Raw genomic sequence first — 18,805 nt, 5'->3', positions numbered from 1 at the left:
CAAAACATTAGAACAAAGCTGGAAACTGCTGATTATCAGTTTGCCACTGTCTTCAGATTTAATGCAGTATTTGGCTCAAAAAGTTCTTTAAAAATCCCCAATATAAGTGAAAATATTTACAAAATAGAATGTCTCTCACTTAATGCCTATTGGGCAATAGTCTTTTAAAACTCCACAGACACTTGTAAATCTGTCAAAAGAATCACTGCCCATAAACAAACTTTCATGTAAAGAGCATTTCAGTGTCAATCAGACTGGATTTGGAATTTTTTAAGCATCATTTTTAAAGTAAACGCAAAACCAGAAATAGTTTAATGTTGATAACAGTAAATTACTAACTATTTACTCACCAGAACCCACCAGTAGCATTTACAGGAATCATCCTGACAGTGCAACCATGTATCAACACCATGAATTTCTATAAACCTGTCACTGACACTATCCCCCATGAGTTATGCTATTGTGAAAGTTGCTAACAACCCCCACTTCTCTGGTCTGTTCACAGCCTGGCAGCTTATACTGCCAACCTTGCTTTTTTTTTTTTTTTTTTTTTTTTTCTTGTTCCAATGCAGCTTATCTTTGACAGAAAGGTTGCTATTTGATAATTCATTTTTAGAACCCTTTCCTTTCCTGTTCCAAAGGAGATTTGAAACCATACCTGTATGACTTTTTAAAGTGCAGGAATCCCACTCTTTGGGCCTATATACCCAAACTTCAGCAAGATGTTTGTAAATATAAATTAATTCATTTTCCTCATTATTTATTTTATATGGTGCAGCTTTATTACATTTTCTTACTTGCAAACAGCATTCCAAGCTAAATATAACATTACAGGAGATACATGTTTAACTTCTGAATGCTGTTGCAGCATTTGATTATATTCTTCTGCTATTAAATGTGTCTTTAGACACATATTTACAGCAGGTATGCACATACAAGCATTAGCCTAATTACAGTCCATTATACCTATACCATTTGCAACTCTTGTCCTTATTTATAGTCCTGCAAGTTAATGTTCAATTTCATATAGAATTTTAAACAAGTGTGGAGACAGGAAGAGATGTATCATGATTCCTTCTGAGTGCAGTCCAAAACATTTGACAACTTTTAACTGCAAGTAGTTATACTGCTTTTGAGTTATTTTCCAGAATAATTTCAGAGACAGCATTTTACTTGCAGCTTTGGACTTCCATTGATAATCAGTCATTGATATCAGCGATGGCAACACACAGAAGGTTCAAGCACTAACACCCTAGCCAGAGCCAGGCTGACTAATACAGAAGCCCTTGAATCAAACAGAGAGAGAAATGCCATGAAGAGGGGGTGAGGTTTACTGAGAGAAAGGTAGCGGAGACAAAAGCAGAAGAGGAACAAATCATGGTGGTTCTCTGTATTCTCAAGCCTGTTTTTTATTGTCTGAAATAAAGATCAACAATGTGATGCAAAAGAAGTATTAGTACACAAAAGTAAATGCACCATAGTTACAGTTCTGTGCAAAGTTATTTTCAGCGAACTTAGAACAAGAATGTTTATATGCACAGTTGTTTTCTTCACTCATTAATAACTGTTTTCTTAAAAAGCTATTTCACAGGATAAAGCCAGTATGTAAAACTTTAAACAGTCTGATCCTTTTCTGTTTGAAATACACTTTCCTTTTGTGATGCACAAAACCAAGTATCTATTTAGGTGCTTAAGGCAATAGCTCTCATGTCTAAATGAGACAGTAGCAGTTTTAAGTGATAAATCCTAAGGTGGGGAAAGTGAAATAATTGAATTAGCATCTTGGAAAACAGTCTGTAAAGTTCATCTGTTCTACTGGACATTTAATAGAATACTAGATTTGTAAATCTTGACAGTTCTCACAAGCTTTATCAGGTATTCTGGCTTTGTTTTTCAGATTAAGATTTGTTAGATTTTTTTTCTGTTTAAGATTAAAATATTTTGAACTTTTACAGTGTATGGAGATATGCAGGGAAACTGTCAGGACCTATATTAATTGCAACTAACCTAAAGGAAATTTTATTTCATTTTTTTTCTCCCTTGTTTTGACAAAGCACATCAACATTTTATATATATCATTTTAAATCTGTTCTGTTAAGATTGTTTCCTAAAAATACATTTAACAAAATGAACAAAGATTGCTTTTAAAACTAAATATTTTTCACACCATAGCAACATGTCTAAGACTCTGGTTAATGTATTCTCTCTGAAATGGTAGTTTACATTTAGCGCACCCCTTCAGGCAGAAAAGCTATTGCATCGGACAGAACTGCACACACAAATGAAATATAATGACTAAAGCCTCATAATTTTCAGTCAAGGCTCTGTAAGATTCTTAAGTTGATTCCAGCACACACTATTAGTAGAAAGTTTTGGTTTAATGTCAAGATCCAACATACAGACCTCTGCACATCATGTCAGGAGTGTAGAAATGTACGCGGCAGAACCCGCTGAGAAATCGGAACATTCACTTCGGTCTGCACAGTACAAAAAATGAATATCTGAATGGAAGCATCTTGTCGGGCTAATTTAAAGCAAGATGAGATTTTTAAGAGCAATAATATTTTTAATCGATGAGCTAAACTTTTCCAGTGAGAGAAAAAAGACCTTCCAAAACCACACAAACACATTACTACTTGGAGTGTTGGACACATAGAAGAGAATTGCCAGGCAATGACTGAAACAGTATGTTCATAAGCTGAAACTGCAGAACCAGAAGTGATCTCTTCTTTCTCGCTGTACTGCTGGATATCTGATTTTTTTTTTTCTGTGCAAAACAGATCATAAAGTTCCACCTAATTAATTCTTCTATCAGCGTTTGGTTTTGGTTCAGTTAGAGTATGCTGCTTGGTTGATTTTAAATCACTATGTAAATTCATACTTCTTTAGATGCAATTACCATAACTATTACTAATTTCTATCCCACTGTCTGAATTAATGTACTTTCAGTTTTTGGATCACTGGTAGCAGATGCATAACCCACTGCCTCAAATCTAGCAGAGATCTGCCTCTCAACTCTCTCAGACAGGAAAAGCTGATGAGATCCATTAATATGAAGTCATTGTTCCTTCCAGCTCTCCAGACTGCATCGTCATTATCCATCATACATTGATAGGACAACATTCCTACTCCCAGATGTATAATACCTGCTTCCAGATGTATACTACACGGTTACGCAACCAATGCTTAACACACACATGCATATAAACAGTACACAGAAAAGAAAGGTGCATAGAAAATCTTTACTTTGGTATTTTCCAAATTTGTTGAGAATCTTAACATTTGCAGAATAATTTAAATAAGAAATTTCCTAGGACTCTTTAGCCAAGGGAAAAAAAGAAAAATAAAATAAATAAAATAAAATAAACAGCATGCCATGTTTAACAGGTAGAAAGCTTTTTCCCTAGCCTTATGAACATGTTCAAGATATCTGCTTTTTATTGCAATAAAATCTTCTAAAATGTAATTTGTTTGCCCCTCTACTATACTTCTGAATCTTATTGAAACCCTCACATACTATTCTATGATTATCATAAACTAGAAAATCTAATGGAAATTTTACAGAAATGTTCCACTTAGTAAAAATTTCTAGTTAATCTATTCGCATATGAACATTACCAGTGGAACACTGTCAAAATGTTAGTTTTATTGTACAATAGACATCCAGTGCACATGATACAAAATGTGTTTTTTAATGCCTGGTGTTGTACCTTTGCCAAATGAAAACAAACTGAAATGTGTCTCAGCCTGCTGAGGCACAAGACTACTCAAAAAGAGGTCGGAAAAATCTAAGAAGAAAAAGACTCATTTTACCAACTAATAATTGAAAACAAAATAATTGTCCTTGCATAAAGCTGTCCTTTTCTCTTTTTCCCTACATCATTTTGTACTGCCTCTGAATATATCATGTAAATCTTGGACAGAGCAAAAAAATAGTGATACTCATCAGGTACATAACAACATGCTCCATTTATGTTGACACCTAAAGAGCATTGCACATCACAGGCACCTATTTGGTTCCTCATGCTCCACCACCCAGTTCAAATTTGCGTATGCTTTCAAAATTTTAAGTTTAATTTTAAAATTAGAAAGTATGATTAATATTTAAGAAAAATGATAAAGTTACTGGTTCCTCGAAAATATCATTCAACTTCTCTGCTGACTCTGGGAAAATTTTTCCAGAAAATGTGTGTGACAGACTTCTAAATCACACTGTTAGAGTGACTTAAAGCATTCCATTTAATTAGACTAAGGCTTCAATCTGCTGAACATATTTTTGAAAATATGTTTGATACTTTTTTGAATTTTGACCTGTAACAAATAAACAATCATCTGCTGGTTCAACAAATTATTTAGAAAGTTAACATTCAAGCTGATATTGTAATTTTCATGATGTGATTCAGTAACCTTTGTCAATAAAACAAAGCAAACAATAGACAAAATCTCTCAATGTTGTAATCGTTGTACTGATAATTATTTTATTATGATTATACTAAAACTCTATTCTATAAAATAATTTTTCCTCTGGCCTATAGCATTATGTATGAACTAATTGTATAATTCTATCTGAACAAACAGTAACACATTCAATTAATTTCTCCATTTCTGCTTATATAAAAATCCAAAAAAAGCTGAAAATTTCTCAATTCATTAACTGAAAACATCAATTACTTTCTAGATCAAAATTGGTTTATTATTCATTAATAGACATAACACAAAAACTTGTAACTTATTTTGAGGATTCCAATGGTAATAAACACATGTATATTTTATTTCAACTCCTTGTAAATAATGTCGATTAAACTTATTTTTTCCTATTGGTAAATATATTCCATCATAATTCTTGATAAGAACAAATGTTTTCAGGATTTTCAGTCAGGAAAATCAGAGTGCTTTAGTCTTAAATGAGCATGGACTAATTATTTTTTTTATTTTTGCAGCTTCCTTCTTTGCTCTCTGTATAGCAACAGTGGATGCGAGAATTGAGAACAAGTGACATTTCAATTTCCACCTATTTCTCATTTCTAAATTCTGTTCCATCACTGTCTTTTGTAACACATTTCCGCTTTACAATGTCATATACAGAGCTTCATGAGGAATGTACTGAATGAGGATAATGTAGATGCAACAGTGTAATATTATCTCTGGTCTAAGCCTTGCTAAGAGACAGGGTTAATTAGCTATGATGTTGTTACTGGTATGGCAACCTAATACTATAACAATATATACTATACTACAACCTAGTACAACCTATACTAATCATATCCAGTGAAATGGATGTTTCTCTGCAATAAGGCCACAGAAGCTGTGGAGACAGAGAATTGGTCTCTAGTCAAAAGACAAGTATGGTTTGAAATTATGTATTATTATTCAGCTATTACATGAAATACAGGAAAAGGTGAAAAAGGGACTAATTCTCATACTAAAAAAAAATTGTAAGCATCTTTAAGGGCTGATTTATTGCCACAGCAAAGAGCGATAGCAACCTGAAACACGGAATGGGACTAGTCTACAGAATGTGTGTGATTATTTTGTTGAAGACTGATTTTAATTTGACCATCTTCTAAATATGTGACCTTCTAAAGCAATCTTCCAAAGAAGATGTGTAAAATACTAAGTACTGAGCACTTTAAATACATTAATGAGGACTTCTTCATCACCACCGTATCTGTAAGAAAAAAGCAGAGCAATCCCTTTCTGGTTCTTCCTTCTCTGTCTGAACAAGTAAACAGCAAGAAAGGGATGCTATAGGAACCAGAATAGTGAAACTTAATAGAGGAAAGTAAGGACACAGGAAACATGAGTTTTGATATGGAACATGATCAGTGCAATTAAAAAGTGAATTTTGTACTGAGTATCCTGTGCAACATCTTGTGTAGAATTTAGAAATTACTTGGCTAAGGAAGGCCATATTGTGCTTGTTTGCCTCTTTATTTAGAGACTCCATGTACTATATGACATTAGGATAAAAAACATGTATATTGTCCTGCCATCTGAGAATGAAAATAAAATTAAGTACTTGAAGAAGAAGCAGAGGTAGCCTGGTGTGTTCAGATATCTAATGAATATAGAGAAGAGGGAGACAGACTTTTCATGTACATCTAAAGAAAAACGAAAAAGAGTCACAAGTTGCAATGTAGGAAATTCTGACAAGAGATAAGGAAAAAAAAAAATCATGACATTTACTCAACACTGGAAGAGGTGCCCAGAGAGGAGTTGGAATCTCCATCCTTAGACTCGGAACTGAGCCTAGGGCTCAATAGGCCCTATGGAACTGGATCTAAATGTGAAGTGAGTCCTGCTCTAAGATTTTGGATCAGATGACCTCCAGAGGTATTTCCAACTTAAATTTCTTTACAAGATGTTTGTAATGCTTCTGTATGAAAAACAATATGAAAATGGCCAATGTAACATCGTAATTTCTCCATTTTTCATGCATAGTTTATTATCTTACCTTTTAATTTTTCTAAAAGGATTATACAATTTTAAAAGGTGTGGTTGTCATAAACTGAAGTTTTTATGTAGGTGCATTACTTAAAAGCAAGCAAGTTGTATCTTTTGGAAGATACAGATCTGTGAACAACTAGGTTAAGAGGTCCCCAGCTCCAGACCATGTCTCCTGGAGTACTGAAATCCAACTGATTATTAAAAGGTAGCTGATCCATGAAGTCTTGTATCTATTTTAGATGAAGTTATTTCTTTTCAGTCATATATGTGCGTATTTATAAATATCTACATATATATTCATATACTCTCTTAAGTTAGTAACAAATTAAAAAATATACAGCATTGAAAAAACGTTAGTGTGAAAATGGCAGATAGAATCTGTACTGGCAGCCATGAAAGAAAGTAAAAGCCAAAGTTCACAAAAAGAAAAAGTTCAAAAAAAAACCATGGATATTCAATGAGATCAGAATGTCAAAATGTTATAGGAAATTTAATTTATCATGAGCAATAAGAATGGAGTATTCAGCATGGAACTACTTTGGTTTCCATTTTTAACAATTCAGTAGATACCTTTGCTCTTTCAGCTGTTATAGTCAATAATACTAAAAAGTTATAATGAACATTACAGTAAATGATACAAGGAATCTAATATTGCTTTTGAGTGTGCATGGTGTAGCATTTTAAGATTTTTTGAACTGTATTGCATGGAAGAGCAATGAATATGACAGATGGAAACAATCTCCAATGCAATTAATTTGAATAATTAAGGTAGTTCAGCTTTGGAGGTAGATGAATAAAGGGTTCATGGTAAAACATATAGAAGTCTATTATACTTTGGTGAAGAGGTTTGTTTTCTAAAAATCTTCATATGACTAAGTATTTCAAATATTCCATGCTTCTTCCAGAACAATACCTATCAAGTGGCACTGTCCAGACCAGAAAGGAAATACTTGGTCATACAGAAAGAAAAAGTGGTAATTGTTGCTCTAGACAAGGAATAATATATATATTATGATCTTAAATACTGATGCAAATCAAAAGCTTTGTTTTCATAAACATAAAGATGAACTGGAAAGCTAATACCTGTTAAATGTGTAAGTGTACCTGCTTATACCATTCTATGCAATACTTGGAAATCCTGGAAATGCAATGACTATTCAGACCTGGAGTGAAATTCTAAGCTTACAGAAAACATATTTTTTTTTCTATGACTTTAAAGCAGAACCAGATTTCATTCTGTAACTGCCATCTCACTATTTAAAATCAAATGCTTTTGCACTTCTTTCCACTTAAAAACATATATTAAATGTGCATTTTTTAATCATGCTTTTTAACCTAAAAATGCTTATGACTGCGAAGTTTGTTCTGGAATGTGTGTTAAAAACCTACTGGACTAAGGTTCTCAAAAAAGAGATGTTCAAATTTTTGAGCCAAACTTTAGTTGACACTGTCCCTTTAAAGTCTAATCTGAAGGACTTCAAAATAGTAAATTGCATGGAACCCAATCTGTTTATCTGAAATGGATGAAAGGGTTTGTGCTCCATCTAGATCTGAACGCTTGGTTCCACAGTGTCTAGGTATTTCAAGCCCAAAGTTCAGACCTTTAAGACGAGTGCCTCTCTCATGAATTCAGTCTTTCCCATGTTAATATCCATCATTAAAAGGTGAATGAATGCCCTGACTAACTAGGAAAAATACTTTTAAATACTAAATTATAACTATTATGAAGAGTTTCTATAAAAATCACGACTTCAAACACAATAGGTGATGCTTATCCTGCTTTTACTCATCATGTACAAATCTCTGAAAAAAAACCTAAGTCACTAATATACACATTCATTTGTTCCCACACGGCACATAAGAAAACCTCTCTTTCATTTATTACCTTTGTCTCATCCCACTTTCATGGTAATCTGTTTAAGACTACCTTAGCCAACCAAAGTGTGAAATAAATCCAATGTACCCTGTAACATAGGCAGCTCCAGTTAATATTGTTCAAATTATTTACATCTGAAGGGCCGCGCCTGTCTGGATAGCTGGGCCCGACGCTTCTCTGGACTTGGTTTCTGCTACTCACATCTGTTTCAGCTTTAGACTTTCACTGGTATTCTGCCAGCAGCCACAACTTTTTAATGGCTACAATAAACTACAGAGACTCATCAAATCTTTGTTGAACGTGTTAAAATTATAACCTCTTCAATTAAAATTTTGATTTAAAAATAAACTACAGCATTATCTGAAGAGAAAAAAATTGAAAGGGAATGTTTGAAAGAGATACAACATTTTTATATGAGTGACTGCTTCTTTGTTTAAATGTAGGAAAAATTATTCACAGGAATGCTTGTTAGAATCCTGCTGCATATTTCTGAGTGATAAAATACCAACATCTGAAAACATTTCCACAACCTTTTTTGTTTCAAATCCTTGCTGTCATTAACTTTATATGTTAATTGCTTTGGATGGGTTTCAAATACATCTTTACAAAGAAAAATGGTGAAAACAACCTCAACATAAAAATTTTTCTCTGAATATCTAAGAAAACACATTGAAAGAGAAATCAGTGATTACAGGAAAGCTGCAGTTTTAATTTTATAAGTTAGTTGAAGTGCTTATCCTACTTTCTGTCTCTCTCTTTGTAATGTAGAATAAATACGATGTGAATGTCACAGCCTCAATGCAGATCCTGCAAGACTAAGATGCATTACAGCAGGACTACATGCTGAAAAAGTACAAGATCAAACACAGATCATGTTTCTGCACAAACTAGCCCAAAAGAGGGCAGGCCAAGGGTTTTACAGGGCCAAGCGATGAGAGGAGATAGAGCACTCACTTCTGCCCGGGTCGAACAAACAATAACTGATACCTTCCTACCACTGTTAACCTTTGAAACTATCCTAAAGATATTAGTGACCTAATTTAACCATTTCTAACTGTAACAATAAATTATTTCTAACAGTTTTCATTGCTTCACATTGAAAAATCAGCTTGTTCAACTCTGATTCAAAAAATACTCTTGCATTTTGATGCAGATGTGTTACCTAAATGTAAATGGAGATTTTTATGAGTTTTTATGCAGATTCTGTCCCCAGTGTAATTGCTTCAGTAAAAATAGCAACTTTGCCTTAGCAAAAATGACAGGCTTGAAATATTCAGTCATCATTCACTGGATTTATTTTTAAGAGTCATATGAAGCACAAAATAAAAATGAAACTGCTTGTAACAGTTAGGGAGCAACCCTTCCGACTTCATATCCACTCAATACCTTGATTGATAGATGAGCTGGGTTTCTGAACCCCTCTTTATAATAAACATTTTTAAATGTTTATTTTATGTCCCAGGATTAAAATATTTTGAACTGGAGCTTTCCATTTCCCTTTGCTGTGCCTTGGCAAGCTGTGTTTTATTTCTACATTAATAGTATTAAACTCTCTCTTGAAGCTGTTAAATTGTTGTTACATGAGTACTGAAGGAAGTATTTATGTTATGGAACTAGCAGGTTATCTACAGTTAAACATACAGTTGTGAAGAAGCCAGAGAAAAATTCACACATTTCTTTAGGGGTCTTTCACTTGTAAAAGGGAATTATAGAAAATTATTTTTCAGTACCTTTACTTTCATTTTTATTAAGTCATGAGTTTGAAATATTTTTTTCTATTTTATGGGGGTAGTTTGTGCCACAGTGTAAAAACTTCAAATGAATCAACACTATAAACCTAATTAGCAATAAGCAAACCTCATAAAGGTCACATTTTAAATGGCACTTAGTTGTTAGCAGAACAAATTTCAAAGTTCCCAGTTACCTTCTAGGTCTCTCTTCAGTTTCCTTAAGTCTTTTATTAGGTCTTCAAACTTAACTTGGGAGGCCTGGAAAAAATCCTGTGGTTCTGGTAAAGGAAAAATACTCTTGTCTGTTCCTGCTTCCTAAACAAACAAACAAACAAACAGGCCACTATGAAAATTAAATGCATTCAGAGTGAAATAAATTACTTTTTTGAAATGGCATCTATAAAACACTATTAAACAAACAAACAAACAAACAAACATATTTTAAATATTTCTTGCTAAAAGAGGATATATATATAATTTTAGATGAAATCCTGACCAGTCTGAGTATTGAATCTTCCTTTTAGATGCTGTAATGCAAACTGTGCTCAATTTGAACTATGAAGCAACAATAAGCTCACAACATTTTAGGTCATTTTATATCAACAGAAATTTAGATAGCAGATTAGAAGTTTCTTAAAATCAGAATGTCTGTTTCAATGGAGCAAGTGATCTTATGCCAAATGTTTGTGGCTTCACTCTTTCCCAATGCAATACATATATACACACTTCATATGGATAAATTGAAAACAATATTTATATATTGCCTGGGGTATTTTATACAGAGAAAAATATATAGTTGAAGGTCTCTGCAGTTCAATAAATAAGTTTAATATCTGTATGGAACTCCAAAGCATACACTTCATTTTTAGCACAATAAAAAAAAAAAAAATAATCAGAACTAAAGAAAATCCACCAGCTTTAGGAGATTCTAAGCAGGGGAAATTTAACAAGTACAGTGTATAAACAGTATTACAATGACATTATTCTGCCTAATGGTATACTAGTGAGTTTAAACTAATATCTGCACACAGATTTCAGACTGAAATACAGGAAAGCTCATGGGTTGGAGAACTAACAATTTTGTAAACAGTGAACAAATAATTTCATTATTAGAAAGATATGAACACTCAGGGAAAGAAAAAAGTACAGTGGAAAAAATTTAAATTGTCTCCACTTCCTCCGAGGAGAAGATAAGCTGTTTTGTTTTTACAGAATTCCCTGAATGAAAACTCTATAGCAGGAACTTTACAGGAACAATAAAAAAATAAATAAAATTACAGACTAGACAAAATTGCTTTTGTAATGAGATTTTTTTTTTTTACAAGACAGGCACTTAGGGTAAAGTAACTTTATTTTCCTGCTTCAGGAAAAAACAAACAAATAAACAAACGAAATCAACAGTCCTATTTGTACAGATCTACATATCTGCTAGTTTTCTGTCTTTTCTATAGATCAGCCTCAGGAGCTGTTCCACCATGTCCTGACGTCCAGACCTTCCAGTGCTAGAGATGTCTTCAGTTACTTTAGTCTTACTCCTTGAAAAAATACCTATGACAACTAACTCTTCAATTCAACATGCGTATGTAAGAATTAAAACAAACAAACAAACAAACAAAAAAAAAAAACACAAAAAAAGGAACAACAACAAAAAAAAACTTTCAATAATAAAAATAAAATCATTAAAAAAAAAGAAATAATGTTTATATTCAACTGGGGATAAGGCCAGGAAAAATCATTCTGGTCAATTGGCCAGAATTGACCAGAATTCAAATATCAAACGGAGACATCATCTTAATTTCAAAAATAAGAAATTAAATACTTAAAATCAATCAATAGTGACATTTTCATTTGAAGAAAACAGTTCAAATTTTCCACTCCAAAACTTTGGACACATCAAAAAGCCCCATAAACACAAGTAAGTCAAATCAGCAGCCATGCCTCTTCCCACATTCCTTATCTAATTTCACCTCCATTAACTGAGTCACCTATTCTAAAATGTCAACCTGTCATTGTATTCCATCACGAGAGACAAACATTGCTTTTGTCTTGCATTATTATCACAATGAAAAAAAAATTTGCTATGTTATACTAACCAGGTATAGGAAGAAGCGACTAGAGGGATAACCTGTCCAGCCTGCAAGAGTCACAGACTCTCTTTGCTGTGTTCCAGAGTTAATGTAAGATTTTCCAAAGCCCTATCACAGAACCTACAGCAAATTGCAGACTTACTGAGGTCCACAGCTACTGTGGTCAAATGGAAAAGGGAAAAAAAAAAAAAAAAAAAAAAAAAGGGCAAATGCAAATCCTTTTACAAAATCTTAAAGAAATCACTTTTAGAGAGGTGTATGGCAAATAAATCTTTTACCTTATCACAATGGCGCAGGTAATATATGACAACATAATCCACAAGATTAATACGATTATCCTAGGGAAAAACAGTAATATATAATTAAAAATGGATTATGGATACATACAAACATTAAATAAGTAAGTGAAAAATTACTGTATTTTAAAAATGTATTATTTAGTTTTATTGCTGTGAGAAAAAGAATTCAAAATATCATTATTCCTAACATTGCTGACAAAAAAATTATAGAACAATCACAGGTTTGATTATGCTACCACTGGACCTAGACATTCTAAATAGCAGGTACTGAAAACATCCAGTGGGAGAAGCTGCCACTGTACATTTTTTTCATAATACAAGGCGTTCATGTATTATATTAACTATATCATTAATAATATTATTAGAATAATTTTATATCATATATACACTATAATAATATTATTATGTAATTCTTGAATACAATATTAACTAAAAAAATATAGTTAAATATCTTATATATTAAAGTTAGCTGAAATTCTTGACTTGACCAGTCTCAAGTCACCTACAATGAAGATCTGGAAGGGGCAAATGCAATTTTCGTATTTTCCACGAAATACAAAACCAGACAGCATGTACCTAACAAGTATATTTAATCTCCTTTTTGTTTAAAAACATTAATTTTAATGCTGTCTTTGTGGAAACATCATTTCCGTTGGTCCTGCATACAATGAATATATACAACGTTTTATTTTATTGTATGTCATTGGTTCAGCATAGGACATGAACTAAAGGAAAAGGAGAAAACTTTGACTTACACATTACAAGGTACTATTCAACAACAGAAAAGAATTAGAATATAGGGAATTATATCTGGGATCTTTGGGTGTTTTGCTGTGTTTTTGTTTGTTTGTTTTTAATATATGTATGTTTTTATACCCTATATTGACAAGTATTGGTACAAATGTATGTGAATGCCTGAATTCCTGTACACAGCTGCCTCACCTATATTACAGCCTGCAGCACATAATATTTTATTAATATCAAACACCAGCAAAATTCTTAACTAAGCAAGTGATTGCTATCATGTAGTCAAAACCACTCTGCTTACATAACCATTTCAGAATACAACGCTGGCAGGTTGTGTGACGAAAAAGAATTGAGGTGGCTTACGATTGTTTGATTACTCTTCTAAAGTTAAATATGCCTGTTCTATTTTTTATATATTTAGCTATCAAACCTATGACTTTTGTTTAAATGGTATTTCCATTTTTATGAAAAAACACAGAGATATTGAGGTGGTGAGCTATGATTTTTTTATTTTATTTTATTCATGTTTTTGTAATGAGTAGCTTTCTAGGCTCATCCCTGTGACAACAAATAACCATTACATGAAATAAAAGACATTCAACGTTGACACTTTACCTTAGCTCCTGGAATTTAGCTTACCTAGAAATCATATTGTTTGCTGTCAATATCCAGAAAGTGAACAACAGGACACAGGACACCTTAGTATTCAAATATGCAAGACCCTCCATTCTTCTTCCTCACAAAAACACTCTCCAGTTATCTCTAAGTTTCTATATCTGCCTATAGCAGCTGGCCCCTTTGATATCTTTAATGCATTTTGGAGACTATTTTTTCCTACTTCTTACAGCAATATAAACTAATATATATTTATTTTGGCTACCAGAAAACTGGAAGTACTGTAATTTTTTAGCTTGTTTTGCTGAAGAACGAGTCTTATGCAATTATACTGTACATCTGTCACTCCTTTTCATAACTCATAATTTTGCATTGTGTTGACTAAATCCAGCCAAATTGGAAAGTCCCGGAGAAGATTAACTTCTTACAAGTTAATAGTTAGATAGAAAGAGATAAAATTAGTACTTCAACTGAGAAAAGCCAGGCAGAGCTCAGTTGTTTTATGTTTTTCCTCATGGCAGCTAGCTGACCAATGAACACCTGAATACTGGGAAGCTGGGCCTTGATTTAGTTTAGCTGCAGCCTGTATTGTGTCTTATCCATGGAGTAGAACTGGAAAAAAGTGGTCATATGGGACGGCTGAACTATTGCAGTGAAGAGGAAAGTAAGAGTTAGGAGACAAAAGACACAAATCCTTTGGAAAATCTTTCATTAAATTCAGTGTCTCACAGAAAAAATCGTTAAATCTTGGCTTTATTCTTTGTTAGTGGTGGCACTCACAAATAAAATAAAAAGCTCCCTAGACATTCTGTTTATCTGACATTGCTTGTCTCCCAAACTGAAAACATTCCTATTTACATACAGCTTAACTGGGGAAAAAAACAACTGTATTTTCCTTACAATTTAGAACAGCACTTCAATTAGGAAAAGAGGAAGCATGTGAGAAAACAGTTTTTCTCTACCTCCAAATCTTTACCAACATTGGTAGAAAATACCTCCTACTCTTTGCTAGTTCCGCTATCCTTATGGCGCCTAGGTATGCTTTGGCAGAGAAGCATTTTTGAGTGGTGTTTCCATTGTCTGCATTATCTAGCACCTCAACCTCTACCCTGCTGAAATAAGGATCAAGGTAACCTCATCTCAAAAGGCATGCACAGTGTGTCTGAGCCTTATTTTGTTCCTAGAATGACTAATCAAAAATGGGCTACTGGTAAATTATTTTTGACAAAAATAATTTACTGCCATCTATGAGCATTTGCTTGTTTATGCCATTCAGAATTCATGCCCTTTATCTGCTTAACTGCCAATTCAAAAAAAGAAGACTGACAGTATCTTGCTGGATCTGACACACTTCTTTGAAGAGGATTAAAATCCTGTAATTTATATATTTAAATCCTTTATGTCTAATTCTTTAGTGTACATTCTATGTTGCATTTTTTTTTAAACATGACCTTTAAAGCCTTTTTACTCACATACAGCTACAGTTAAAAGAAAGTATGGGTATATTTACTGGAGAAGACTTCAGTGGTCTGTGATCTCTCATGGCTCTCTACCTACTGTAATTTAGTAAAACTAGTAAAACAGACACACCAAAGTTCTCACAAGAGAAAATTATTTTAGTGGTAGTGAATAGGAGAAATAGGAGATTATGAAGACAAGTGTATGAGTAGAAGAAAGAGGTAAAAAGTGTGGAGGAAAAAGAAGAAAATAGTACAAAGTGCCTCACTCTTTCAAGCAAAGAAATGAGAAAAGATTAAGTTTGGACAAATGATGGAACAGAAAGATACCAGAAAATAAATCTTTAATTAAATAGAGTACTTACTCTGCTTTTGACATCCTTTAGTTTGGGAAGTATTTCCAAACCAAATCCATCAGCTTGACCTCGAGTCCTATTCCCACCATTCATGTAATTTCCAAAAGCCAGAATCAAACCTAAAATTTCCTTTACACTTGTCATGTTCAGCAAAGCCTGGAAAATAGATATTAGTACGAAACATACATTGGCACAAAAAATCTAATTGCTCGTACAACAAAGTTTTTTAGATTTTATTTTTGCTAAAGGAAGTTTTTCTTCTCATGTGCCTCTACAGGGAAAGGAAGCTAAAACTGGTACAGGAATAAAACATTTAAAAGCAGAATTTATTAGACTATAGCTGCCTAAGATACTATCTTTAACTTAATCCACATGAGGTAAATTATATAGCATTATATACTATGTAGATGACAGAAAGATTAATGGAAGAAGTTTTACAGCAGGATATTACTAAATATCCTCAGTAGCCTTTAAAAATCTCACAGACAAAGTGTTTTTTTCATGAGTTTACATAATGCACAGTCAAATGGAGACGTGTTATTTTTGCTGCCACTGGGTTACACTCAGAAAGTCATTATTCAGTCTGCTTCCCATTGGCCCTGGTGCTCTGAAAATTCACATTTCAAAATCTATATATACTTAGTGTAGATATATCAGGGTTAAGGACAAAATTATTATGCCTCAAAAGAAAAAAGAAATCTAGTAACAAAGTGGAGAAATAATAAATTATTTTAATTTCTATATAAAGACACTTATCAATCAAGCTTCTGAGGCCATGAGCCTAACTCTTAACTATGTAGCTTTAAACACATTGAAAAAATCAATTGTCATATGAGGTCCTCTTTAATAAACTAAAGGTAATGACTCTTCCCCTATCTCATACAAGTTCTTTGTGTCCACTTTGGAAAGGCAATACTAAGTAATTATTTTTCTCAGAATATGCGAAGAATATCCAAAGGAATAGAGCATGGGTAATTTGTGGCAGCAAAGCTGTTCAAAAGATAAAACATAACAATAAATAAATAAATAAATAAATAAATAAATAAATAAAATGGCCAGGCTGTTTCAGGACACTATTTAATTTCTCTTTTAATTCTTATTTAATCTTAATTTTAATTCTTATTTCATTTTAATTTTAATATTTTGTTATAATTTCAAAATCTTCTCTTCAGTTATTCATTGTGAAGAAACCTTAGGTAAAGCTTTGTCAGGTACTAGAAATCTGCTCTATCATGGTAACAGAAATATATGGATACCATTGGAAATCAATAAGTTAATGTATGTTATAGGCAGCTACTATACAGTTCACTGTAGAAGTATGTTTACATTGTATTACCAGTACTTTCATGGTGGACAAAGCACACAATCTCTGATTTGACACAGGCTAAAAGCAAGTTAAGATTGCATAGTGGTATACTAACAAAGTAACTTTGCACGGCCATGGACTATGTTAGTTTGATATTTAATTTCTATTTTATTGACTTTATCTATTTTTCCACTTAATGTGTAAAGTAACCAAAATCTGATGTTCAAGTAAAAATAATTTTTCCTAAGTAGAACATACAGCATCACAAACAACTCATCTTCCCTCTTACCACCTGCTCATGTTCTTATAAGCAGTTAAAAATATCAATAAATTTTTATTTCCCTGAAAAGCCAATAACCATGCTTAAGGTTCATCACTTTTGGTAAAAACAATCAAACAAACAAACCCACATAAGCAATCTAAAACACATTATGTTTTTATTTAGTTCTCTTTAGGACTTACCTTGGAAACACGAGTAATGATATCAACTTTCCGGTGAACTGATGTTATCCCTTCAGAGAAAACTGACTGGAAGATAATACACTGAGCTCGTTCTGTGAAGTTGGGAATCTGAGATAATTCATATAAAAATCTGTGGGGGGGAAAAAAAAAAAAAAAGATACTAAATGAATCCCTACATTTCATATCCATGAGGTACGTACTGGATCAGAGCTGTAGTGTTATGAAATACATATTTAATGCAATATTTCCTACTTTGATTCAAAATTGTATACTTTCTCCTCACTGTTCTTTGTGTTCATTGTGTTAAGAAATCCTATTAATATAAAGGAAGATGTAAGACGTTAATTCTTGTAACATTACTCCACTGTCTAGTAGTAAAGAGGAATTACAAGCCAAGATCATAGGTTTAAGGAAAAAAAAAAAAAAAAAAGCTAGAGAAACGCTATTTAGTGTTTTCACTTGTGTGTTTTTGCTTCAATTTAAAACATGCCCAGCAATACTGAACTCAACATATTCCTACAAAGTTATTTCATAATACAGAACGTCTGCCAAGAAATTTCTTCTGATGCTCAACCTCAATTTTCTTTTACTAATTTGCACCACACTTCCAATTATATAGCAGCGTGTCTTATAATAATGCACCTAGCCGCGTATTTAGCTCTAAAATATTTGCAGATTATATCTGTCTTCAGTCACTGTTAAGCAAAGTTACTAACTCTCTAATTGTTCTTTATCTCTTCTCACACTTTCACTTTTCTCATGAGGCTATTCCAGCTTTTTTACTTTAACTCTTTGGTAAATAAAAATAGTTTGGGTATTACAAAATGAAAGCATCCCAAGACACGAATAACTACTTCCTTTTATTCAATTTAAAATGTAAGAGTTTGGTTAAATAATACAAGAAACTTTAACATTTCTTATAACAACAGGGTTTGCATAATTTGCTTTGTGGGTTTTGAGTCAATGATTCCAATGCTACACATGTTTTCTTGAAATCTAGAAACAAACTGTCTTTTGCTCCAATATCACTTTAGTAGAATTCCTCCAATCTCCTGTCTACAACTATTCTTAGATCCCCTTTAATATGATGCTTTAAAGATATTTTTTTTCTTGATTGAACTCTGGGACATTTTCTGAATCATTATTAGATTGAATTCTTATTAAATTTATTTTAATTATTTAAACCAATTCATCCGATTTCTTCAAACTATTTCTTTTTTTTCTTTTCTTTTTTTTTTTTTTTTTTATAACTAATACCAGTATCTTTAAATCACCTTTATAAATTTTTCATGCATGCAATGCTTTGCTGAATACATAGCACATGTCTAAAAAATTGGTAACATCCACCTGTGGCTTGTGTGAAATACAACATTTTAATTGGACCATCTTTTTTTTTTTTTCTGACTTTTTCTCTCTTGCCTGA

General features: G+C 32.6%; 1 protein-coding gene across 1 annotated transcript in view; it reads right to left on the bottom strand.

The window, feature by feature from the left end:
• The window catches only part of FMN1 (formin 1), a 197,630-nt gene that overhangs the window by 48,749 nt on the left and 130,076 nt on the right, over positions 1–18,805 (bottom strand). The window contains 4 exon segments of the mRNA XM_032189407.1: positions 10,248–10,368; positions 12,419–12,478; positions 15,624–15,770; positions 17,383–17,512. Of these exon segments, the coding sequence (XP_032045298.1) occupies positions 10,248–10,368; positions 12,419–12,478; positions 15,624–15,770; positions 17,383–17,512 (458 nt within the window).

The sequence above is a fragment of the Aythya fuligula genome, chromosome 5, assembly GCF_009819795.1.
Source record: "Aythya fuligula isolate bAytFul2 chromosome 5, bAytFul2.pri, whole genome shotgun sequence".
In the NCBI taxonomy this organism is placed as follows: domain Eukaryota; kingdom Metazoa; phylum Chordata; class Aves; order Anseriformes; family Anatidae; genus Aythya; species Aythya fuligula.
Note: the sequence above shows the minus strand (reverse complement) of the source record. Positions and strands in the feature narration are given on the sequence as shown.